At 36.9% G+C, this 25,259-nt stretch overlaps 1 protein-coding gene across 2 annotated transcripts in view; it reads right to left on the reverse strand.

Moving 5' to 3' along the window:
- Window positions 1-772: 772 nt before the first annotated feature.
- The window catches only part of ATM (ATM serine/threonine kinase), a 55,031-nt gene continuing 30,544 nt past the window's right edge, over window positions 773-25,259 (reverse strand). The window contains exons 41-63 of one of the 2 annotated variants that reach the window (XM_014251456.2): window positions 24,475-24,563; window positions 24,267-24,369; window positions 23,099-23,247; window positions 21,983-22,087; window positions 21,354-21,473; window positions 20,258-20,492; window positions 18,735-18,902; window positions 16,672-16,791; window positions 15,100-15,317; window positions 14,159-14,366; window positions 13,603-13,716; window positions 13,046-13,204; window positions 11,762-11,900; window positions 11,318-11,400; window positions 9,912-10,052; window positions 8,826-8,942; window positions 7,494-7,643; window positions 6,513-6,678; window positions 5,220-5,306; window positions 5,026-5,140; window positions 3,433-3,496; window positions 2,607-2,743; window positions 773-2,473 (exon numbers count right to left, since the gene is read on the reverse strand). In XM_014251456.2, coding sequence (XP_014106931.2) covers window positions 2,293-2,473; window positions 2,607-2,743; window positions 3,433-3,496; window positions 5,026-5,140; window positions 5,220-5,306; window positions 6,513-6,678; window positions 7,494-7,643; window positions 8,826-8,942; window positions 9,912-10,052; window positions 11,318-11,400; window positions 11,762-11,900; window positions 13,046-13,204; window positions 13,603-13,716; window positions 14,159-14,366; window positions 15,100-15,317; window positions 16,672-16,791; window positions 18,735-18,902; window positions 20,258-20,492; window positions 21,354-21,473; window positions 21,983-22,087; window positions 23,099-23,247; window positions 24,267-24,369; window positions 24,475-24,563 — 3,168 coding nt within the window. In that variant the 3' untranslated portion in view covers window positions 773-2,292. Of the gene's footprint in view, window positions 2,477-2,606; window positions 2,744-3,432; window positions 3,497-5,025; window positions 5,141-5,219; window positions 5,307-6,512; window positions 6,679-7,493; window positions 7,644-8,825; window positions 8,943-9,911; window positions 10,053-11,317; window positions 11,401-11,761; window positions 11,901-13,045; window positions 13,205-13,602; window positions 13,717-14,158; window positions 14,367-15,099; window positions 15,318-16,671; window positions 16,792-18,734; window positions 18,903-20,257; window positions 20,493-21,353; window positions 21,474-21,982; window positions 22,088-23,098; window positions 23,248-24,266; window positions 24,370-24,474; window positions 24,564-25,259 lie in introns of both variants that reach the window. The other variant, XM_014251450.2, reaches the window with a different exon arrangement.

Consider the following 25,259-nt stretch of genomic DNA (forward strand, 5'->3'; position numbering starts at 1 on the left):
CAGGTCAGGACACTCCAAAAGTCTCTCCTCCATGAAAGCATTTGTTTAAGGAGATGCCCATGAGGAGTACTCATTTAAGCAAAACAACTTGATTATTGTGCTATCAGAACTTCCATGGCATGTTTAAGGGCTTGAAAGCAGAGATGGAGACTTGAAGAAAAAAAATGTAACTCTGTCCAGCAACAACTGATTGCGCTGACAAAATGTGTGACCTTGCTAGTAAGAAGTTAAATTCCCTTAAAGAACAGGACAGTGGGCTGGGAAGGTGTGCTGAGGAACATGCACACAAGCTTCAGCTACTGTACAACTGTGTAATTTCAGGTTTTCCTTTGGCTTGATGGGCCGAAATCCAACAGTAGTGTCCAGGCAAAGTAAGCTCAGGGGTGCAGTGACTGAAAGGTGTCTGGAAATTCCAGGTGAGTCATGAGAAGCACAAGTGCCTTATTAGTTGTTTATTTTATATAGTCTGAACTCTGTATGTCCAAACACTTTTTGGACAGAGTTTCCAAAGCCATCATTTTCTCTGTGGTGGCTTGAGAAACACCTATAGCTAAACATTTGGTCTTCCAGGAATCAGAATCTCTCTCTATGGGAAACCTCAAAGGCTCTCTACCACAGGTCATTTGGGGAAAGTACGTGGAGGCAAAGCTGGGTTTTGTATGGAAGTGTTGACAACTTTGATGAGAATCTAAAAGATCTGTATTTAGATAGAAAAAAAAAATCACATAAAAGCAGGATCTACTCTCCTTTTCTTTACTGAGGATATAATGCACAAAAATACTACAATGATTAATAAGAGACAGTAACAATTTTTCAGTTGATAGATATGGAATACAGTAACATTACAGATCACCCCAGGAGAGTCTGTGGTGAAGAAAAATACTTTAAAGTTTTTTTGCCACTGCTTGATAGGACATTTCTCCCTTTCCTAAGTGTCCTTTAAATTTCACATAAAGAGCATGTGCTCTGTCAGTTACTTTAATTTTCAGAGAACAAACAGATCACTGTACCCCTGACAGTATTTCCTCCCCACAAAAAAAGCAAGGATGAGCTTTTGATTGCAAGGATCAACAGAAATTTAGGTCAGCTGCATGAAAACATACTACAAAAGACTCATTTTGCCATGCAGACAACATCTTATAAAATAAAGACACAGTATACATGTTGTGGGGACACTGTATTAAAAAAAAACCATTAAAGGCTGATTGGAACAGGAGCTCTTCGTTTACACTGCTGTAAAAGATGCATGAAATGTAAACTAGGACAATGTAAGGGTTCACCAACCTTTATTCATATTTTAAATATAAAGATGATTTGGGAAGATTTATTAACTATACAAGTTTGACCATTATTTGGATTCTCTGGTTGTCCATATTCACTGACTACCCAATTTCTTACTCTTAAGAAGAAGCAATGTCTTCTGTAAAACCATGTGCACTCAGAATGAGATTTTTGTGCTTGGAATACAACTTCAATGTTTCTGAGAGGTATTCATTGCAGATACAGTGACTGTTTGCTTTACAGGCATTTCCAATATGCTGAGTTTCATTGTATAGTCAATATATTGCCAATTTCATTCATACCATTTAATTGTATAGTCAATATTGCCAAGTAAGTCAGTGCAGAAAAAGCCAAATATTTATTGTTTTATACTATTAGAATAATATAAAAATAAAGTACCAGCATAATTAATTTACAACAGGAAAAAAAAAGCAGCCATATTATACTTTACCTAAAGTTGTCATCTATATACAGAAGTGTCTATTTAACTAACCCCATTAACCCAACCCCAAAAACCCCTTGATTCATTACACATCAGGTTCTCTGGTGTTTTCTTTCACTGTGGAATTAAAGTATAACCCCCACTTTTGGAAATGTAGTTTAGCTAGTTACATCATGAGTCCTGGATTTTGGATCATCCATTCCACACAGTCATGTTACCACTATCAGATACAAAAGCCCAGGATTTTAGCAGATACACAACAGTGATGAATCTTGTGTTTTAAGAACACAACACATCAAGTCTGCCCAAGCAAAGTCCTTGTGGGTCACAAGGAACATCAAAGCAGTGCTTGGTGGTTTTAGACTGTAGGATGAACCTAAGCAGAACAAAAAATGTTTCTCAGTAACAGGTTATTGAAAAAAAAACCCCAAACCATCCACCAAATGCTAATATCTATAAGGCATCATGGTTGCTCCTGATATAAATTTTGTGAAATACCAGTTTGAAATGTTAAAACACTCGGTGCAAACAAACAGGTTTCTTCTAAAAGCATGCTGGATCCTTCCAAGTCACACCCAGGGTTTCCATCCGGGAAAGAGACGGCTCAGATTTTTAGGGTCCATGGCCTGTTGTATGAGCAGGTTCACCTGGCCTCCCACACTGAGCACTGTTCCCTCCTCAACACCTTTCAGCTTCTCCTGCAGTCTCATCAGAACACGCTCAGCCACCTTGTTAAAACTCTGGTCATCGCTGCTGGCAGAATAAAAAAAGAAAAACAGGTGTTCTAGTTACGGATTCTGAACATCATGAACAACATCCAGTGAGAAAACCATAAAGCAAGGCAACAGCACAGCAGGAGGAGGGTAAGAAAAACATCTTGCACCTGGCTTTTCTTTTAGGTTCTTGTGGATCAGTACCAAGTGTAGAGCTCATGTCAGCCTCATCCTCTGGCCTCTGCTGCAAATATAAAGCTTTCAAGGGGTTCATGGTCCAGTCGAAAAGAGGATCATAGAGCAGCACCTACACAGTAAATAAACTTCTTTATAATTTCAACTGTTAATTACAGCTAGTTCAGTGCCCTAGCATTGTTGGAAATGCTCACACAATATTAGGAGGGTGAGTGTTTCATTTTGGTTTTCTTTTATTTTTTTTTTTAATCAATAGAATTGGGCTAAATTGCTTAGTAAATGATCCAACAACAAAGCTGCCTCTGATCACTTGCAGGTATTTGTGTTGTTCATACTTCACAAAGTTCTGCCATCAGTCCCACCTCAGCAGTGAATAGGTAATTTTTTAATACACTGCTAGGCACTAAAGAGAATCATTAGCTTTTAATGCACAGTATAACCTGCTTTCAAAAATCAGTTTCATTCTCTTCTTTGTGACTTATGCAAAGAGGATTTAATTCAATCAGTATTACTCCAGCTGGGAATGTTGAATTATGGCTAGATGCATGTAGATATTGAAGAGGGAGAAGTGCCCTGAAGGACTGCCTGAAGGAAACAGTTCCCACAGAAAATGGGTTATAACTGGTCATAACTTTATCAAAGATTACATGAATTAATAAATCCAACCCATACCACTATGTTCTATTTCAGTACAAAACACCCTAAAAGACTATTTGGTGCAGTGATGCATACAAAGACAAAAACAAGGAACTAAAGACATTCTGTCAGGTTACTGTCCAAAAGAATGAAAAAAATGCTCACCTCTACAATAGTCAGTAAGGCTTCTTGAGAATTCCTCATAACAGCCATTGTTTTCTCACAGCATCTAGAAAGTTTTTTACAGTATTTTAGGTACTTGGTAAAATGAAATGGTATTTTTGTAATTTAAATAATGGATATTTGTACTCAAAGTTTAATTTCTAATATAGGAATAACCTCTGGTATTTTAACTTGGGAAAAAAAAAAGATAAATTTAGACATGTAAAACCAAGAGAAGACTGTGTAGTTCACTGATTATTATTTTTCTGTGGAAAGGGATGATCTGTTTCACTGTCTGAAATATTTTAATATGCAGAATTAACCAGTGAGTTAACACTGCCTGTTAGGCTGTGCCACGATGGCAGAACTGATTGGCTGGATGAGACAATGTGCCAGGGGTGCTCTGGAACACATTGAAGAATCTTGGTAGGGTTGTTTTCCATGAAATGATCCAGCAGATCCAGTAGCCAGACTATAAGCAACTTCTGAAATCTCAATGACTTTTGATACAGCAAGCTAAGCAAACTAAGCTCCTGGAAGGAATGCCAAGCTATCCTACAGGACAGGTACTCCTGTGAAAGGGGGATTGGGCATCCTGTCTCCCTCAGGATGAGAACACACACACCCCAGTTAACTGAACACACTCACAGCCAAGGACCTGCTTACCACCTACACCTGTACTGGTAAGTACAAATCAGGCTGGATGCGGCAGAAACAGCATCTGCACCAGTGCCTTTGATATTCTTATTTACTTCAGCTGGAGCCCAACAATTTATGTTTTTCTGTATCATGGTTTCAGAAGTAAAACCGAACTGTGAGTTTGACAGCATCATCTTTAGACTACAAGTGGCAGTGACTGCTCCTTCACAGGACAAAGGTGTACTAGGAACTACTCATTAACCCTAATTGTTGCCTTAGAAAGACAACACCTACACTATGTACTTTTGTAAAGATGTGAAATTTGGGAGTTGCAAGTATTACTTCATGAACATCTTCAAAGTCTGGAATGAGAGAAAGGTCCTGCTTTTTAGGAATCCCTTGGAGCCTTCACAGAAGGATAGAGGTTGACAGAAACTCAGCTTGTTTGGGATTCTTCTGTTTTGCAGTTCAGATCTATTATGGGATTTATATTTTGCACTTGCAAAGTAATATAAAAGAGATGATCCAAAAGTGGAAAAATACTTCAAACTACTTACATAAAATTAAACAGAAATTACAAGTCAAAACAAATTGGTTTAAAGACATTTAACAGCTCCAAATATATAGTATAGTTCTGAAAGAAATACAGTTCTGAAGGGAAAAAACACATTCTGAATCAACAGTTAGCTGTGGAGCTTTTGGAACCACTGAGCCCTCCCTGAATTCCACAAGAGGGTGACAATAACTCATTAGTAAGTGAACAATATGAAACACTGAGCAACAATGAACTTGCAGCTAAATATGAGCACAGGAGTTCAAGGTCAGCATTTAGGTTTGGGTGTTACCAGCAGAAATCTGAGTCCCCTCTCAAGCATCAGAACTATTTGATATGTAACAATAAAAATGCTGGAAGTACTCTGCTGCCTCCTCATCCCTGTGCAATACAGGAGCACTCACCTTCTGAAGACCCCCTCCACACCGGTGATACCCATTCCATCCACAATGTCCCTGGTTAACCTAAATGGAACAGTCTCTGGTGTGGGAAGGATTTTGCCTTGCTCAAAAGCAACCCCTAAATGAAAGGATAATAAAAGCTTTTTAAAAAAAATTAAAGTAAAGAAGAATTAAGGTTCTCTTGCTGTCCTCCTTACCCAGATCTATATGCACCAGTTCTGCTGTTTGTTCATCTATCAAGATATTCTGAACATGTCTGTCTCCAAGTCCAAGAATGTAGCCAACTGAAACAAAAATGTAAGCGCTGAAACTATGTCATAAAAACCACAGAAAGTCTAAAAAATATTATTGGTGTAATTGTAACAGGTGGAAAAAAATTAAAAGTGAGACTATTTCTTCACCTATATATAGATATTGCCCAAGGAAAGAGCAAATGCCATTCCAGAAATCCAAAAAGAAAATGTTGACTGAATGGAATTGCAAAAAGGCTATTCTCATACAGATGTGCATTCTTTTATCTACTCCACAGATTTCTTCCCCATTTCTAGCTGTGGATCAAAGTTTATCAAATAATATTGCAGCTTTAAAAACAATTAAAAGCAAGTGCATAATAAAACCAGGTTTTATCATTAATAACCCCCCCAACAAAACAACTTTTGTCTAAGTCAGTTTTAGAAATCTCCAGTGATCCAAATTATAAGATCTTTCATGCAAGTATATTTCAATGTTTTACTGTCCTTAAATGTAGAAAAACTCCAAACTACATTTCCCTCACTGCAATTTAAACCTGTTATTGTTTTTTATTAGCCTATGGACATGGACAGCAGTAGTATTTCCTAGAGAAATCTTTCATCTGAATTGTACTAAACTGCAGATTTACTTTTTTTTTTTTCAGTAAAAAGGAGTGAGCAAACATGTTACCTTCTAAAATGGGATCTACTGCAACGTATACAATCTACTAACAAATGTCTTCCAGAGACTCAGTACAGAACTGAGTCAGCAAAAAAAAATCCACAGTATTTACATTTAAGTACTTCTTTTTCTTTATTATAACAGGAAAATCAAAGGCAATATCCCAGAGCTTAAATAACCATTTCAGCCATGGATAATAATGCCAGTACTAAGGCAGTAAAAGACCAAGCTTTTCAATTCAGCTAAAGCATCAGAGGTTATATGTGAAATGAATAAATGTTAAACCAAAACAACAGAAATAAAGTCAGGTAAAAAAAAAAAACAAAACTACCAGAATCTAAGAAAACAAATCACTATATAAACAAAGAATTTCAGTCTTCCTTCTGAAGCAAAAATAGTGGTGTGGAGGAACAAATCATAAATCTTAATTACAAAAATAATGCTGATGTTCTTGCTGACCTCTTTTGCCCCCTACTATGCCTTTTCTGACATGTGACAAAAACAGGACAGCCACTATGTCTGAAATTGTATAAACTCTTTGGTTGTGTAACCTAAAAAGCCACTAAATAATCCAATACCTATAGAAGATGTAGCCACGCTGCGAGTGTACGCCAATCGTTTTTCAAACCACACAGCTGGGTCCAGGAATTTCTCCATGCAAAAATACCGGAACACAGGTTGAAAATGCTCACAGACTTCCATGAAGATTCTGTATTTCTCATCAGAATGTTTCTTTTGGGCATCCTTTAAACACATAAGAAATGTTCTACTCATGACTAACTGCTTCAGAAAGAAATTACCTCTTCCTTTTTTTCTACCCACCTCCCCTCTATCAAACGCTGTTCTCACTTCTTTCTCTTCATGAGCTAAGAATTATTGTCTGTTTTTGCAGCAATTATTAATGTACCTAACTATCTTTCTGTCTTGGTTTAGGGCAAATCCGGGACAGAACTCCAAATAGGGTCCCTCCAGGAAACAAACTAAAGCAGCCCCTCCCCAAACTGGTTCAGGAAAAGGACACTGTCTTACTAAATGATTTTATTTTTATACACAACTCAGGGGCTAAACACCATGGGAAAAACCACTCCTATTTCCCTGACACAGCAGGTGCCTGTATTTTATAGGCATGTGCAGGTAAATGGATCTTGGTGGGAGACACTTCCTTTCTTTGCATCTGTTCTGATATCTCTGGTGGCCTCATGTCACTGTGAGAAAGTCGTTCTCACTCATTCCCATGCAAAAAACTCTACAAAGCCAAATTAAATATTCTTTTATCTTGTTACTATTAAAGCAATTGGAAAGGAAATAGACTCTTGCACAACCATATAAAGTAACAAGTATATTTGTCTGCAATTTTGTAAACTTATGGTGAGGTGATCTGTGGAACTGAACTGAAAGTCTGTAAGTATTTATTCACTCCATGCCACTGGGCATAGTCATTATTAGATACACCAAAAGTACAGTACACAGTTATCTGTAAATTCACTCCCATCCCCACCCCCAGTAAATATTATGAGTCAGCTTTTTTTGGGTGGGGGTTTAAAGTTATTTGGACTCACCAGCATAATCTTATGACACTGATTACTGGAGTAATCCTTTGGCCTGTATCTCTTGTGAGCTCCTTCTTCGGCATTCACAAGGAACTCTCCGATGGGAGTTGTTCCTGAGCACCACTCCAGAACTCCGCTTCTCTGGGAGAGGGGAACCACCTGGAAAAGCAAAACAACAGAGGGGAGGTTGTATCTGGGGGAGGGTTATACACACTGAACTATGAATACACACCCTACAGAGCATGGGTGCACATTTGTGTTTGTTTAAAAAGACAAAGGAGGCCAAACCATGCAGCTGACCACAATATCTCTTTTAAATACACACATACACATATATAAAAATCCACTCAAATTTCTTCTACCTAATAATTGCAATTTTTTTCCTGGCCCAGAGAACCTTCCACTAGACATGTCAGCACAACCTAATGTCTGTGCTGACAATCATTAAAACAGGCTAAACTGCCTGTTTCCTTCAATTTTCTTTTCTTATGAAAGTCTCTTTATCTCCTAATGCAACACCCATTCTATTTTTCCTTGCTGTCACTCATTTTTACACACATAGAAACCTGAGTCTTTCTTGAAAATTACTGAAAAAATGAGACTTTAACTCCAGCTGAGAATTCTTAAAACCATGCTAGCAATTCAGATAAGGACCTTTAGAGATTCCAGAGTGCACATTTCTCATTTGTCAAAGACAAGAGCTTATACTTCAAAAGTACTTATCCAGAGGTCACCTTCACAGCAATTATTATAATCCCAAGTACATAAAAGAGAAGGAGGAAGGAAAAGCTCCTGTTTAAATACATTTCCTGCATCCAAAATAAGAATTTATTGCAATTCTTATTTCCAATTCCAATTCCAGTATGATTTGGAATCTTATTCCAAAGTCAAAAAAAAATCTGTTCAAATTCTTCATGAAAGACCCTAGATGGCACTTCTGAATTAAACTGTAAGGAATACTGCAAGACTAGAATTAATTATTAATTAAAGTATATCACAGGGCAGATTAATGAGAATTCATAAACAAACTTGTATGGTCAAGTTTAATGACTAGCAACTTACAATTTAATAACAGTTTATTACCTAATTTCTTTTCAATTAGAAGTTCATATAAGGAAATCTTTGAAGAGTATTTAAATATATACTGGGCATCAAGAAAATTATTTTAATGATTTGAAGAAATTAAATTGTAATAAATATATTGTTTATTCCATACCTTAAGATGCAGTAACTATTTTAATAGTACATAAATAAAAATACTTTCATATTGCTTTTGGTTTAAAAAGAGGAGAAGGGGGAATTATGCTTTATTCCTCTGCTGCCACAGATGTTCAGGGCTACCTTGTATCTTCGGATATTTAATTTCCTCTTTCGTGTTTCAGTGTTTTGCTGGAGCAATGTATTGCACATCTGGAAAACTTGTTGCATGACAGCATCTTGTCTCAGGTCATCACGCCCCTTCAGCATAAACAGAAAAAGCAGTTAAAAAACACTTCTCAGCATCCATGTCTTGCTCAGCAGGTAAAAATATTATTTTAAAAAATCACACAAAACACAAGTTACTTTTCCACAATAATCACTTGCAATAAAATGTAATTAACAGTTGTTTTTTCTCTGTATTTGGTTTTCTATTAGTGCTCAGCTGCTTAAACAGAACCATCACTAACTTAAATTATCACCTTTCCCCTTTTTTTTTTGACAGATGTTATTTGATTCAGGTTTCAATCAGCCTACAAGTCTTATGGTTCTCTTTTTAAAAACAGGTGTTTCATTCACCATTATTTAGCAACCCAACACACAGGTGAAGCACCATCAGTTGGCACTGCAGTTCTGATTGCTGGATGCAGATCTAGTGCTTCATGCTTCTCTTTAAAGCTTTTGAAACTAACCCATACTTAGCAGCAAAACAGAATTCCCCCACCAACTGCCCAATGTTTGCACTCAAAGAGAGAATGAAATCAGCTGAGTCTAAGGAGAAAAAAATTTTTTAGAGATTTTTACTTCTATGTGCATGCTTTTGATTGTTTCTGAATTGCAAATACATTTTTATATGGCAAGAAGAAAGGAGGTGTTTAACACAGTATGTTGATGTTTTTTATTTACACTACACTTCATGTCACCAGCTGAGACATGACCAGGCAAATCTGGTAGTTGTCAGGTACGCTACTGGATATTAATTACATGCACTGCTGAAAAATAATGACAAACATATTTAATATAATTACTTATTATTTATATTATATTCATTATTAATACTTTGTAATTTCATTTATTAAAGCATCCCTCAACTGAGAAAACTGACAGTGAAGTGTGAAAAGTCTGCTCATGGTACAGAAATGATACATGAGAAAACTGACAGGAGAACTTAAAAAAAAAAATTCCAGCATGCCAAGTCTGTGATACGCCATTACAACTGACAGAACCCACCTTAACCAGCTGCCTCCTTTCTTTACCATCTGATCCTACACAATCAATTATTTTAGGCAGATTCATGCCTCCTGCTAAACGAAATTCTTGCCTGAAAGAACTTATTGTGACCAAATTTTCATATTGTCCTGTGGGATCCACCTGAAATTAAAAATACAGTTAAAATGAATGTAAATATTACCTCAATTTCACGCAGACAAAGCAGTAATAAGTTGTTTGCAAACCTCATTAGCAGACTATATGCTAAATACTAATATGAGCACTCCATCACCTACAAGGATAATACCACAAAGGCTATGAAAATATGCTGAGCAAAGGATTTTTTTTATTTCTCCTTGTTTGCCTCAATGGCAGAGGGGACACGGTGCTGCAGACTTCCACTAAACAACGTGTGACACAATGGTAGCCTGTCCCAGCTAGCACTGTCCCAAGAAACTGCTCCCATATGGCAGGGGAGCATTAGGCTTAGACTAGGCTGCAAATGGATCCAATCTACAGTCCCAAACCTTCTGCAGGGTACAGGATCTGTACCTCAGCCACCTCCTGCATCCTCATGCCCCAGAGCAGCCCTACTCAGCCACCTGTAAGGAAACGCTGCTCCGGGAGGCTACATCAGAGACCGCAGCCATTTCAGTCAGTCTGTACTGAAGGAGAAGAAAGGCAAAGGAAAGAACAATCCAGTTGTATAAAGGAGCCTGTGGCCCTACAACTGGAGCCCTACAAACATGGGTACCAACTTCTAGCCTCTGAAGTCAAACACCTTAAAGCATTCCCTTGACTTATTCAGCTTTATAGACGTAGCCTGAGGGATTTCACCATGAGGAATTCATGGCTTTGCAACATTTAAATTTAGATGCTGGCCCAAAAGCAACTCCTGAAACTGTGCAGTTTCCCAGGTGGAGTGTGCGGTATCAGAAGGTGAGTGCGTGTACATCCATCCAGTTAACTGCTTATGCCAATAAGAATGGATCATTCCCCATTACTGAACAGTAAAAGCACAGGAATAGCGGAAGAGGCACACCTATTGATTCTCACACCTTTTGTGACATTCAGTGCCTCCCTCAAACTCTAAGCTAGCACCTATAACATAGGAGATTCACTCCCAAATCCCCTGTGTGAGTTAGGTAGTTCACTATGATACCACCTTTTGATAATGAGAGACTACTCAGAGGTAACAGTGGCAAAGCTGTCTTTGTACAATAAACAACTATGCAGCACACATAACACTTGGGATCAAGGTCTTCTAAGGAAACCATCTCACCCTGCACCTCCCACATGAAAGTATCCCCACAGGTGGACCTGCAAAAGCTGTGGAAATTGGATGAAGAGATGACTGCCATTACAAAAGCTTGAAGATGATTCTATGATGATAGTATTATAGTGTATATTTTTTCAACTTCAGTCACCTTAATTTCCATGGTAGGAACAGGAACATCCTCCAAGTTCTTCAGTTTAATAATTGGCTGGTCACCTGGAATACTTATTCCTTCTGTAATTAAGAGGGAATAATATTTTTAAATTCAGAGCTATAAAAACACACCTGAATTGACAAAACCCAGCTTACATTACTTTTGAGACCCAAACCCTCACTGCATACTTTTATTGAGCCGATGAAGATGACCACAGGACAACTGGTGATTTCTGGAGTTTCATACAAAGAATCTGAGCCCTACAGTGCAAGTAATTACTATGACTTTTAATTCAGACTATATTCTGCATCTGTCAAAAACAGGACACAATGCTAGTACCTCTTTAAATTAAATATCAGTATTTAGAAATACACTTTTTAATCTGAGAAAATAAAACCTATCTTCGTTATTAAAACAAAAACTAGTTTTCCCAAGACTTACTTCTTTGAGATTTCCATGGAGTAGAATCTAAATTTGCTAATGTGATGTAAGCATCACAAAGTGCTTCAATGTCTCTAACCATAGGAGCTCTTCTTTTCCTTACAATATTCATTATAGTGCTAGCAGCTTCCATTCTGTCCTAAAAAGCCCAATGGAATACAAACATCAGATCTAGTAAACTACACATTTTAATATTAAAAATGCATCATAACATGCAGTCAATTTAAGTACAATTGAGATATGTCCTATGAAAACAGAGCAAACTGTAGCAATGGGCAGCCCTTTGTGACATGACCTGAAATAATTATAAGAAAAAAATTCTGCGCTGTCCAATCAGAGATAATAAGTAATGTAAAATATTCCTGGGGATGGAGGGGGAACAAATCTGACCAGGAAAAGTGAAAAAAAGCATGCAAAAATACTTCAGAAATTAGGACAGACAGGTTTTTAGACATTCTTCCACCATCTGCCTGCTTCTCTTATTTCATCCCAGCAGAAGAAAAAAATCTCGTTTGCAAAAGACAGAAACCTGCCCATGTATTCTTCCTCTGCCTGACTCTGACAGACTTAGTGTAGCATAATCCCACTATTATGGGGGGATCACAAAACAACAACAGGTGTGAGAGAAGGACAAAAAAAAAAAGCCACATAAAAACGTGGTGAAAAAATGTATTGGGTAAGAGGACAATGACAACCAGCCATATCAGGCCTACAATGATGGGGGAAAGAAGGGGCAATACTTTAGATGTGGGATGATTCCAAAGACAGTTTAAACAGAAATTAAGCAAAAACAGCATTAACAGTTAAGTATTACCTATCAGCATGGCTTTTAACACATCAAGGACCAAAAGATACTCTGCACAAGGCAAATTGCTTGGAAATTCATGGAACACATTACCAGTCAAAGCAGAAAAAATACCCAATTCAGTATGCACTTGCAACAATAAAGCCACTCAAGTCTTTCTTGCATCTAAAATTTCTTTTACAGAATGACACATCAGGGACTTTTATCACAAGAGTCTGCAATAATCAGGGCTATTTGTGGCACAAAATGTTAACTGTATTTTGTTTAACCCTGTAATGATTTTTTTCAATAATAATTACCTATGTATGCACAAAAGGGGGCTTTTAATTATTAGGAGAACTGTTTCCCTCCTACTGCTTCTTAACAAAAATCTGCTAATGAGCTCTATACTAAAATACCCCTTTACATGTTTTGGGTTTTTTTCATTTTTTAACAAAGTTAAAAGACTGAATGTGATTAGTAGAAGTTTTTGTAGTCACCACATCAAGCTGGGAGATTTCTTTTGGTGCATTTTTAATTAACTTATTTCTTCTTATTGCATCTGGTTTTGTGAGGAGTTCATCTTTGTTAGCATTAGCCAAAGCTAATATAATAAACAAAGTATGATGTGGATGATCCAGTGAAATTCGAGACATTAGCTGCGAACAGAAGAAAAAGATCCCATTGTTGAAAATGGTACAGAAGAAAAAAAACCAATACTTAATTCACATTATTATTTCTTTTGAACATCTAAGGTTCCTAAGATAAAATAAAATGTAATGCTTAGACAGTATTTCCAAAACTGAAAAAACATTCAAAATGTATTTCTATAGCTGCGTAAGACTACTCTTATACAAGAAAATCAATTAGGTAGAAATGAAAAAATCCCCAATCCTCTTCCCCCACCATACTGATTTGGCATCACTCATTTTTAGTACACCCCTATCACCAACATAACTAGTTCAGCTGTAACTGCTCAGAGGAAGGTGGGTATTATTTAGAAGTAGGCACTACCAAGCCAATCAAGATATCTTTAAAACTGAAGAACAAAAATTACATTATTCAAAACTTCGTGAAATCCTAAACCACCCATCATCTTGGTTCCCATCCGAGCAGCCAGCTGGTACATCAGAGGCAAGAACTTGTATGAAGGGATCTTCTGTGCGTTTTTCTGTAGGAGAGAAAAACTCAGTTAGAGAGCTCTACTGAACACCTAACAGAAACTGTAATCATCATCATCATCATGGCTTCTCATAGGAGTACTATTTTCTATTCTACCTTTCATGGCTTTTCACCTGAAAGTATATATAATATAAACAAGAATACAGTACCTAAGTATGTTGAAGATGGGTGGATTCCAAGATATGTGAAGAACAAGGTGACCACAGTAAACGATCATATGTTTAATCATACAGACTTTTACGATCAAATTAAAATGCATTAAGAACTACTGATAAAAACCTAATTGATAAGCAGTGACAACTGAAAAAAAGCAAGTTTTCAGGAAAAGTTAAGGAGCTACATCATTCATCTTCTAGAAATACAGCAGCAGGAGAAGAAAGATGGATATTTATTTGTCAAAGCATTAGGAAAAAAATGGAGCAAACATATACCTTCATCATTTCATTGACTCTATCAACTCCAGAATTTTCAAGCCATAGGGAGCACAGCCGGAATATCCACATATCATGTTCTTCTCCACTTAGCAAACAGCTGATGTAGTTCTCTACTGCTTTACACAAGAAGCGTTTACGATCCTCGGTCAGGGCCTGTATTGCCCCTTCATCCAACTCAAGTTCTCGCTGAACCTTCACTGTGTATCTACATGAACAGATGTCATGTTTAAACAACAAATTATTTATTAAGGAACTTACAGAAAGGCCTTCCCTAGGTTTCTCACTTACTAATTTAACGTTTTTTAAGTTGTTTTGTATGTATAAGCACAGTAAAATAAACAAATAAGAAACTGTATTATGGGAGCTACTCCTTTGCTGTATGTGCACACAGACCCACTGCTCTAAATAAACTTCCTGTTTTTCTGTCTTTTTAATTTAATCTCAATGTTGGTATAAATCTGAATATGCAGTATTCAAAATATTTGTGTAAAGACTTCAGTTTCCAGCAGCAGAAGTTTATCCTTTTCTGCTCACTTGCAGCTCCTCTTACTAAATCCTTAAGAATTCTGTATTAAATTTAATTCTACTCTCTCACTAAATGTCTAATAGAGAAAAATCCCAACTCATTTATTTACACTATGTAACATTTTTGTCGAATAAACTGAATAGATCCAGGGAATAAACATGAATTCCAGGCCGTGATCATCCATACTGTGTCCTTGGCTTAGTTTTAGCCTACACTATCCATCACATGCCTACACCATGTCCAGGCACAGTTGAGAAACCATTCACGACAAGCACTATGGATCTGACCACTGCTTTGTGGAGAAGAGAAAATGAAGCTGTAGAGAGGTGACCCAGGCTGCTCCTGTTGCCCAGAGAGCAGAGCAGGAGCCCGTGACAGCTCCACAGTACTCAGTCTCCATTTGAATGCACACCTGTTGAGCTGAACTCTACGCTCCCTGATGAGACCGACCTCCTCCTTGGCCTTCTTCAGCAATGCCTGCTTATTTTCAAACTCGGAGGATTTCATGTAATTCTCAATTCGCTGGTACTGATTATCAGAAAAACGAGCCAAGGAGAGGAAAGCCTTCATCTTTCCTTTCTTAAGCTCATCACTGCTGTCTCCACTGTGGCTTGCAGCAATTTCCACTGCCTAAAGGAGAAATTACAATAATGGTAAGATCAATAATCAGATGAATAGTGTTGTGCAACTTGATGAAACTCTGTTATCACATAAAAAACAGAATGCTTGAGGCTGGAAAGGACATGGGGAGCTCATCTTGTTCAACTCCCTCTCTGCTCAGGCAGGGTCATCTGCTTGAATAGATTATTTAGTATTGCCTGTGATGGAATAAATATGCATATAAAATAAATGTAACAGGTTGAATATTTTTCTCCTAAGTGAATTTAATCTTTGAGAAACATTTCAGTGCAAATAGTCAAAAAAGATTATCCTGTATGACACTATCCTGACACTAATAGCCATATCCTATATGGCTATTAAAGCCATACAGGAATATTCCATGCTTATCTATCTTTTACAGTAGCACGGCACAAAGTTTTAAAATAGTCTTACAGCTTTGTATCACAAGATGGTGAGAAAAAATGGAAGGCAGTCCAGAAAGTGTCAAAAGTAAAGGAAATTATATATGAAAGTCATGGATTCAAATCATCAGAGTGAAGAAAGCATATAGATAGCAACAGAGAAAGGCAGTTTTGTTGAGTTTCACAAATTAGCAGACTGGACAAATATTAATACAAACATTTCTATTACTGGTTAAGTTTAAAACAAAAAAATTACAGTACTTTGAAACACTAGAACAAGACGTTGCAGCATCTCAGGGGTTACTTTACCACTGTCTACAACTCCTGAAAGGAGGTTGTAGCCAGGTGGGGGGGGTCAGGCTCTTCTCTCACATAACAAGAGGTAGGACAAGAGGACATAACCTTAACCTTAAGATGCACCAGGAGAAGCTCAGGTTGGACATTAGGAATAATTTCTTCACAGAAAGGGTAATCAGACACTGGAGTGGGCTGCCCAGGGAGGCGCTGGAGTCACTATTCATGATGGTGTTTAAGGAAAGACTGGATGTGGCACTCAGTGCCATCATCTGGTGGTGTTGGGTCACAGGTTGGACTCAGTGATCTCAGAGGTGTTTTCCAATCTGATTCTATGGTTCTATGAAACACAATGGCTGTACCGAAAAGCTGGTGCATGTATAATTTGTCCTGAGAAGGAAGAGGTAGGGATAGGGAACAGAAAAGGGAAACTAGACTAGTAGTTGTAATCACTGCACTTCTAAGCCAATAAAAGACGTTTCACTGTGATTTCTACAAAACCGTATTCTCAACATTTAGGAAGATTACAGTGTTACACAATACAATGTGAAACAATGTTTTCAATACATAAAAATAAAGGCTGCACTGAAAAATCTACTTGACATTTTAACACTGTATTTTAACACAGCACTATCTCAAAGATTGTACAATTCAAAGGCTGGATGCACCTTTTCTAAGTATTTCTGCATGATGACTGTAGGGTTTTCCAAGCATGTTTCTGCTAACCAGGTTCCGCAGAGCCTCAGGCACTCTGTATACATCAATTTCAGGTGAGGATCATTCTCCACCTTTGAGAAAGCAAGTTTTGGGAAAAAAAAAATTAGAGAGGGAGGCATGAAACAAAAACATCTTTTACATATGAGGAAGGAAATTCCTAAAGCTTTTAAACCCTGAATAGAATTCAATCACTGAGGCCTTATTATACACATAATATTATTATACACATAATATTATTATACACATAATGCATATACAGAGTCATTTTCCATCCACATCTAAGTCAATGGCCTTAATTCACATTCACATTCTATGTAAGGCTAAAGGAGAGTGTACATTTTAAAATACCTGACAGTTTGATCAAAAGCAGAATAAACCAATGAAAAAATGTAATAAAAATTTAAAAAATTCACAGCACGTTTTCAGAACTGTATTTTATAATATCCCCATTTAGTCTGAAGAACCACAGAGAACTGCATAGATAACAGTCAGGAACCACAATAACCATGATCATCAAATTCTTCAGACTGACTTCTGTTTTAAGAAGATGTTGGAGCAGGTTTCCAAAGGACTTTTCTCCAGACTGGATGTTCACCTTTAACCGTAGAGTAGGATAAGTTTGCAAAATACTTCAAACATAGGGTATATATTAAAGACCACGTGACCAAGATGGCAACATTGACTGTGAAAGACGTATGTGAACATCATAGACTGTGAGAACACAAATTCTTCAAACATGGATAGGGTAAATGTAAGGAAGGACAAAACCTTTGGAGGGCCTCTTCAACTGATTAATGGAGAGATTACAAAAATCAAAAGAGCAGCAACTCTTGATTTTGCCCTGGTATGTATAGGGAACTTGGCCCAAAATAATTCAGCTTTTCTGAAGTGTGATATTCCTTAAGAACATACATGGATTCAAAGCAAATGTTTTATCCTTCAGAAATTCTCAAAGAATGCCATCACAGGTAAATGTAGAGGTATGGACATAAAAGCATTTTTACCACAGCGGTACAAAATTAAGTCCTAGTCAAGTATTTGCACACCGTATCTGAACAAAACATCACCCTGAGGGACCTGTAAAGGCTGGATTGATGGGCCAAGGCCAGCTGTATGAGGTTCAACAAGGTAAGTGCAAGGCCACAAGAACTGCAGGCAGTGGTTGGGAAACTGCCTGGCAGAAAAGGACCTGGGGGTGCTGGTGACAGCAGCTGAACGTGATCCAGGGTGTGCCCAGGTGCCCAAGAAGGCCGATGGCACCCTGGCCTGGATCAGCAGTGGTGTGGCCAGCAGGAGCAGGGCAGTGACCGTCCCCCTGCACTCGGCACTGCTGAGGCCACACCTCAAATGCTGTGCTCAGTTCTGGGCCCCTCAGTGCAAGAAAGACATTGAGGGGCTGGAGCGTGTCCAGAGAAGGGCAGCGGAGCTGGGGAAGGCTCTGGGGCACAAGTGCTGTGAGGAGCAGCTGAGGGAGCTGGGGGTGTTTAGCCTGGAGAAAAGGAGCCTCAGGGGGGACCTCATCACTCTCTGGAACTGCCTGAAAGGAGGGTGCAGCCAGGTGGGGGCTGGTCTGTTCTCTCAGGCTACAAGCAGTAGGACAAGAGGAAATGGCCTCAAATAGCACCAGGGGAGGTTTAGACTGGATATTAATCACTAAAAGGATTGTCAAGCATTGGAACAGGCTGCCCAAGGAAGTAATGGAGTCACCATCCCTATTTAAAAGGGATTTGAAAGATGTGTACATGTGGTGCTTAGGGATATGATTTAGTGATGGACTATGAATAATGAATTCTTACATTTTCCAATCTTACAGACTCATTTTGAAAACCCCTAACAGGATTTGCTAACACAGGTTTTTTTGCTTTCAAACATTTTGAAAGTACAAACCAGATTTAGTATTTAACACTGCAGATGGGCTTTTAATTTTCTTCTGTGGGAAAACTTCCACTGAAAGTGGAACTAAGATCTTAAATAATTTAATTCCCTTTAAATTTATACATTATGAAACACATACCTGAAACCAATCTGCATCTAATTTTTTAATCATCGTTTTAAGTATATTTAGCCCAAGACTCTCTTCCTTTTTAGCCCAGAAAACCTGAGCTTCCTCAAGTTGCCATTCAGAAACTCCATTTCCATTTGGATTGTGTTGTTTGATTTGAAACATAGCTCTTTCTGGAAGCTGAAATTGAAAAAATAATCATGAACAATTCTTTAAGTATAATATCTGTATCTCACAACAAGTCTTGTTTTCAGATTCCATTTCCATTTTCTCTATTTGTGCAGTATAGTCTGCCCATGCAATGCTAAGAATTTATTTGTAGCAAAGATATTAATTTTTCTATCTACTTGTAGAAAATCCTGATTTGCAACAAAAATAGACTTGAATCAAACTCACAAACTCTAAAATAAAGTATTTATGTTTAACATTTTAAATTTGAGGTAGAGAAATTCTATAATCAGTACCTACTGAATTAATGGATTTATGGCTTAGCAATTATTATTACATTATTACATGAATTACATACATTATTACAGACCACAGAAAAAAAAAAATTTAAAATGGCACCATCATACACTAATTCTTTTGCATGCCTGCATCTTCACACATATCACTGGTAAAGTACCATCCTCACTACTAAGTATCACTATGACAGCACAAGGAGCAAACTATGTTTTTAACAAACTTGAGGCTCTTACAGGACACTGCCACAGAGTTGGTGGCTGGGCAGGCATGAGACAAAAACATCTGAAATCATTCTCCCAAACAGCTTCAAGGGCACTGAGTAAAGTGCCTCTGCAAATTCAGGAAATCAAAGGCAGCTGTTCTATTGATTTCATCATTATTCATAAAAATACTTAGAACCTTCCAGAAATCAAAGTTTTGTTTAGTTTCACAAATGTGAAGTGTTAAACACCTTTTCAGGTTCTGTATTTAGCTGGAATTGTTTTCTATAGAGGTTCTTGGAGGATACTGTTATTCTGTAAATTCTTTTTGAGTTATTCATCCAGATGCACCACCTAGAACAAGCCAAGGCTGACTCTGGACCTAAAATGCACCAGCAACTGAAAAAACCACTGATACTGCAAATCCCAGTAAGTCATTCACAGAAAGAGATTTACCACGTTGCATTGGTGTTTCTAGAGCATGAAATTTAGAACACAACACTAAATACAGAAAAGCAATTAAATTATCTCTGCAGTTTTACTCTGGAACACTACAACATATGATGCAAGTAAAAGCTGGATATGCAAAACTGCACCAAAATGAGAAACAGAGCTAGAAGAGCATTCTTTACTAAAAATGTTGTTTTTGTATTATCTACCTCATTCAGTGGCTTACACTTGTGAACAAAATTCAAAAAAACATGTCCATAAATACAATTTATTAATAAATTCTACATCATTTAAGTCTCAATTGATTTATTGAATAAACTTAGAATACAGTTAATCATTAGTACTCTTAAAAAATGAAGTTCTTTAATAAATTAGAAAAAAACTAAATGTCTGTTCCTGATTTTTCCTGAAATTTGTTACCTGAGTGTTTTTAGCAGTTCTTGCCAATCTAGAGAGCTCCACTAGATGCTTGGTCAGGAGGTCTTTAATACATTCTCTTTTGGTATTTTCATTCTCCTTTTCAAGTAAGATTTCCAAAATTACAGTGCGCAGAGCCATGACAGGTTCCTGGAAATGGAAGTCACTGTCTTTGAGAAGCTGGGACTGTCTCTGCCATTTCAAATAAACATCATTCAGTTGTTGGGTAGTAACAGATCTGCAATTGTTCCCAGAAGGAAAAAGCCTTGTTATTAATTTTCACTGAATAGCAGAGAAACTCAAGATGAATAAAAAGTAAGCTGCTGAGAAAGTTCAAAATCTACACTTCAAGAAATAGTCATAAAACCCCTATAATGGTTACCATATGAAGACTAAACTGGAAGCCTTCCAGTTTTAAAAACATGAAATACAACAACACTCAGGTGAACTATTCCTCTGTAAGTATTCTTGATTAAGCACCAAAAACATGTGTTCCATTGGCAAAGGGAATCAGACTCAAACACAGGGCTCCTGAAGAGACTGTAGGGTGACAATTAGCTACCAACTGATACTATAGCAGTGAAAATTCACTTTTAATAGCACTATGGAGATAAATACCTTCCTGTGATTAAAAACAATCTTAAGAATTTAGGAAGAATATTGATAGTAACAGAGGTCCAAGAAGAAAATTATTCAAACTGAAACAGCTTTTAGTAAAGCTATGGATGTCTTTATGGAAATGGAAAACATTTTTAGAAAAGAAACTAGAAGAGGAGGATTCAGTTACTTGAGTAAACCAGAAGCTAGGAGATATGACTGCTACCTTGGAGTATGAGGGAACTCAATATAAAGGAAAGAAAACAGTATGGGCATGATATCAAATAACTCAAATTAGACTGCAAATAAAGCCAGTCTGGAAATAAAAGAGAATCTAAAATTGTCTTCATGTAGTGAAGCTAAAATCCTTATCATTTTCAGTATCAAGTTTGAGATGTTGATGATTAATATCTGTTGAGGTAATTTTAAGTTTTGTGCTATGCTTGATCACTAAAAATCCTGAAAACTGAGGAAGTGGTATGAAACAATCTTAAGAAATCACCTGGAGAACAGCAGACCTGCATTTTCCAGCTCTCCAATTAGCTGTAGTCTGCAAAGGGTTGGATATAATGAATAAACAGACTCAAGACTCCCCTTGCACAGCTCTTTTACTTCATTCACTCTGTGGATTTGACAGAAAAATAGTAGATTATTTTATTTAATATGTGCAAGTAATTTAAAGTATCCATAACATAGTTTCCATACAGTGAACAGAACTTAAATAGCAAAACACTTCACTCTAGAGTTACTTTGTATTACCATTAAAATTCAAAAAAATTGTCAGTAAATGAAAGCACAGTAAGCACACAGAAATTCCAAAATCTATGTGACAGCTCAGCTAAAGAAGAGCACTCAGCATTGGAATCCACTTAAGAGGTCCACAAAGAAATGAATGTGTATAGGAAATGTACCTTCAATTAGCACACAAATTACATATGCACCGACGACAAACTGAAATTAAAGAACTTAGAGCTGCAGTCTGGAATTAGTTTTTATTCTATTCATGAGTCTTTATTTGAGCCCATAAAACCCCATGATAGTCTTTCATACATAGCCTGTGACTACAAACACACACATCGTCTCCATCTCTCTCTCTCTCTAACATTACAGTATCAGCATACAATTTGTTACCTGGCATCTTTAAGACTGTCATGGAAAGCAGAGAATTCCTTATCTCGTAAAGACTGAAGAGCATCATACAATGATTCATGGTACCCTTGACTTCCTACTTCATCTCTAACAAATAAAACAAAAGTTAACAGAATAAAATGAAAACCATTATTTCTTTATAAAAAGTCAATTTTGTCTTTGTGACAAATATTTTTAGTTGGACATTTTCTGCAGTTGGATAGGTTGCTGTTTTGCATGATAAAAATAATCATGTGATGCTTTACATCTTAAATTAACTTACTGTTTTATAAATTCATGCTGTTCTTGAATCTTGAATCTTGTTCTAGCTCACCTATATGAAGTTTGTTCTGAACATAGCATGGCATATGCCATTCAATAGGCTGTTTGTGAAGTTCTCCAGGTGTGTCTAAACAACGATCTTAAGACCATGCAGGAGAAGAGAACGAGTACACAAAGAGTATGTTCCCCATGCTGTTTTAAGAGTCTTAGGAAAAAAACTCTCCTGACTACTAAAAATTGATGTAGGAGTTTCTGATTTGCTTTTGCCAAAACATAGTGAGCCTATTCTGTATTTCTCCTACACTGTGCAATGATGCAGCTGTACTAAGGAAGGACAGAGTTCACACTAGACCTTGGTCAGTCATATCAAACAGCTGCTGCCAGGCATCCAGCAGTATCCTCTCTCCAGGACATTACTCCTTATGAGGGAGTAGCCATGAATCAATACTGGTGTTTGCTTATCCAAGGACTTGATAACCTCTTGTGACTTACTGAGTAATATTTTCCCTATTTTTTTATAAATTAGATACCAAAAGCTTTCTATCCCTCTCTTGTACTTAAGATACAACTAGTATATGAGTCAAAAATGGAAAAATTTGTTTAGCGTTACAAACAATCGAAAAGAATAATCACCTGTGTACAGTTTCCCAGGAAAACAGAAAGTGATGTGCATTCAAACCAGACAAGCCTAAGTGAAAAACACTGCTCTTCAATTCAGTGATTAAGATGAATTAAGTGACCTGCTTCACAGAAACTATATTCTAATTTTGTCTTTTTTTGCTTGGATCTGAAAAAAGAACTAGCTTAAAGAACAAGCAAACAGGTAAGGTGGTTTACTTGACAGAAGAGATGTGGCTCCACTGCATATTCCTCCACGCCGCCTGGTAGCGTATTTCCTGGAGTTCTGCACACCACTCAGTGTTTTCATGTTCCAGCCCTTTTAAGTACATGGAAAGAGTGTGGCAAAGCCCAAAATTCTGCAAAGCCTGCAATTAAGAAAATTACTTAAAATTGATTTTATTCCTTTATTAAACTGAACTGGTATTTTCAAGGGCTTTGTTTTACTTTTGGAAACAAAAAACCCTTTGCAGGAAAGACAGAACCATAACTATTTCTACACTACATAAGATGAAAACCCTTTAATAAGACTACCAATCACACTACTGATATCTGCAACTCGAGGAAAATGGTTTTATTACTACTGTGGTTGGCATTCTTTGAATTAAATTTTCACACTGTGCTTCAGATTAACTATCAGCTCACATTTCTCCATACCATCATTCCTTGGTGGTAAATCAAAATGAATTTTACTTCTTAATGAACTGTTTCTCCTGATGAGGATTTGAAAAGATTTCCTATAACTCCTATTTGTTTGAAGGCCATAATGTCTTTATAATTGTGATCAATTAATCAGATTACATGTCAAGCCAATATGAAGGACAAACACAATGGAATTTTAACAGTGGTACTAAATAATTTGTGGTAATAAATTCAAAGTACCATAGGAAAATTAAATGAGGGGAAACACATCTGTGCTACATTATTATACAACTGGAATAAACACTTTTAGGCTAAAAAGGGAACACATTTTAAGGGTTTAAAATAACCTCCAATATTTTTATCTACTGTATCAGAAAAAACACTGTTTCATATTGGAGAGTTTTAAAGAATGAGATAGCAAAAATAACCAACTACATTACTTTCTATATCCTGTTATTTTATGAGCTGGCCAAAATCTGGAATAATATTAAATATACTTATTTCTATGTATTTCACAAAATTCATTAACCATGATGCAGATCATGGGTGAGTGACAAGAGGACTAAGAACTTTAATGTTTTTAGAACAAATTCTGAAGTTGTCTTGTATTATACAGTTTGGATGCCTATGACAATGGGATAGATTTAATGATTTCAGCCCTACTACCATTTTGGACTCACTGAAAATGACTCAGTATGATGAATATCACTTCTTACACTCATTTTCTCTTATAAAATAATATTACCTCTATTATTCCTGCCTGGCGAGTGGATGGAGAGAGGCTTGTCTCAAGGTCGTATGTTACAAGGGCTTTCCCCCATACTGCTTCATGCTCGTATGTTCTTATCCTGTTGTGAGCGAAAAAGAAGTTTCCTATTTAAGTTCCTTACTAGTAAATGAAAGCAATGCTCTTAGAGAACATAAGAACAAATGTGAATATGAATAAACTATACCGTGCTAATGGCTGTAACATTCTTCCTCCACCACAGCCATAAAGACTGTCAGGTTCTCCAATGCTTCTATAGATGTCCAGGAGATGGTCCTAGAATGTGCACCACAAAACTAAGAATTACTTTTTTTTGGAACCAGCTCAAGTTAGTTTTACATATATCATATCAGTTTATAAATGTTTTTACAGGTAACATTATTGCTTAATTTTCCTTTATGTAGGATCTGAGCCTGCTACAGTGATAGGAAAAAAAACTTTATGCAGTCCAGTCAAAATCTTCAGACCTACTTTCAATGCTAATTTATTTTTAATAGATCTAGAACTGGGCCTTAAGTGGGCTAGTTGAAAAGCAAAAGGCATAGTACTGAATGAGCATCAGACACACAAGCTAAGCAATGCATCTTAAAAATTACACAAGCACAGTTCTGGAATAATGAACTATGCAAAGAAATAACATAGACAAGGCTACTGGATCAGATTTGATATATCAAATAAACTTGAGGGAGATAACACTACTTTGGTTTTGATAATTACAACTTCTAAATCACCTGCTTATTTTTAATGAACATATATCTGTGATAAGACAAACTGAAAAATATTTGGCTGGCTTACCACCCTGAAGTCAGTTCTTTCAGGAAACAAAGTCTGCTTTGCTGTGATTTAAAACTTGCCAGTTAGTGTTTCAGGTGAACAAATACTCAATTTAACTTGTCTGGAAGGCCAATGAGTTCAGTCTGAACTAAAGTATGAGGAAAACTTTACAACAAACTTTTTGAATTCTGCTAGATC

Source organism: Pseudopodoces humilis, chromosome 2 (genome assembly GCF_049639895.1).
Source record: "Pseudopodoces humilis isolate 2021_Gansu_Grassland_sample_001 chromosome 2, ASM4963989v1, whole genome shotgun sequence".
Taxonomy (NCBI): domain Eukaryota; kingdom Metazoa; phylum Chordata; class Aves; order Passeriformes; family Paridae; genus Pseudopodoces; species Pseudopodoces humilis.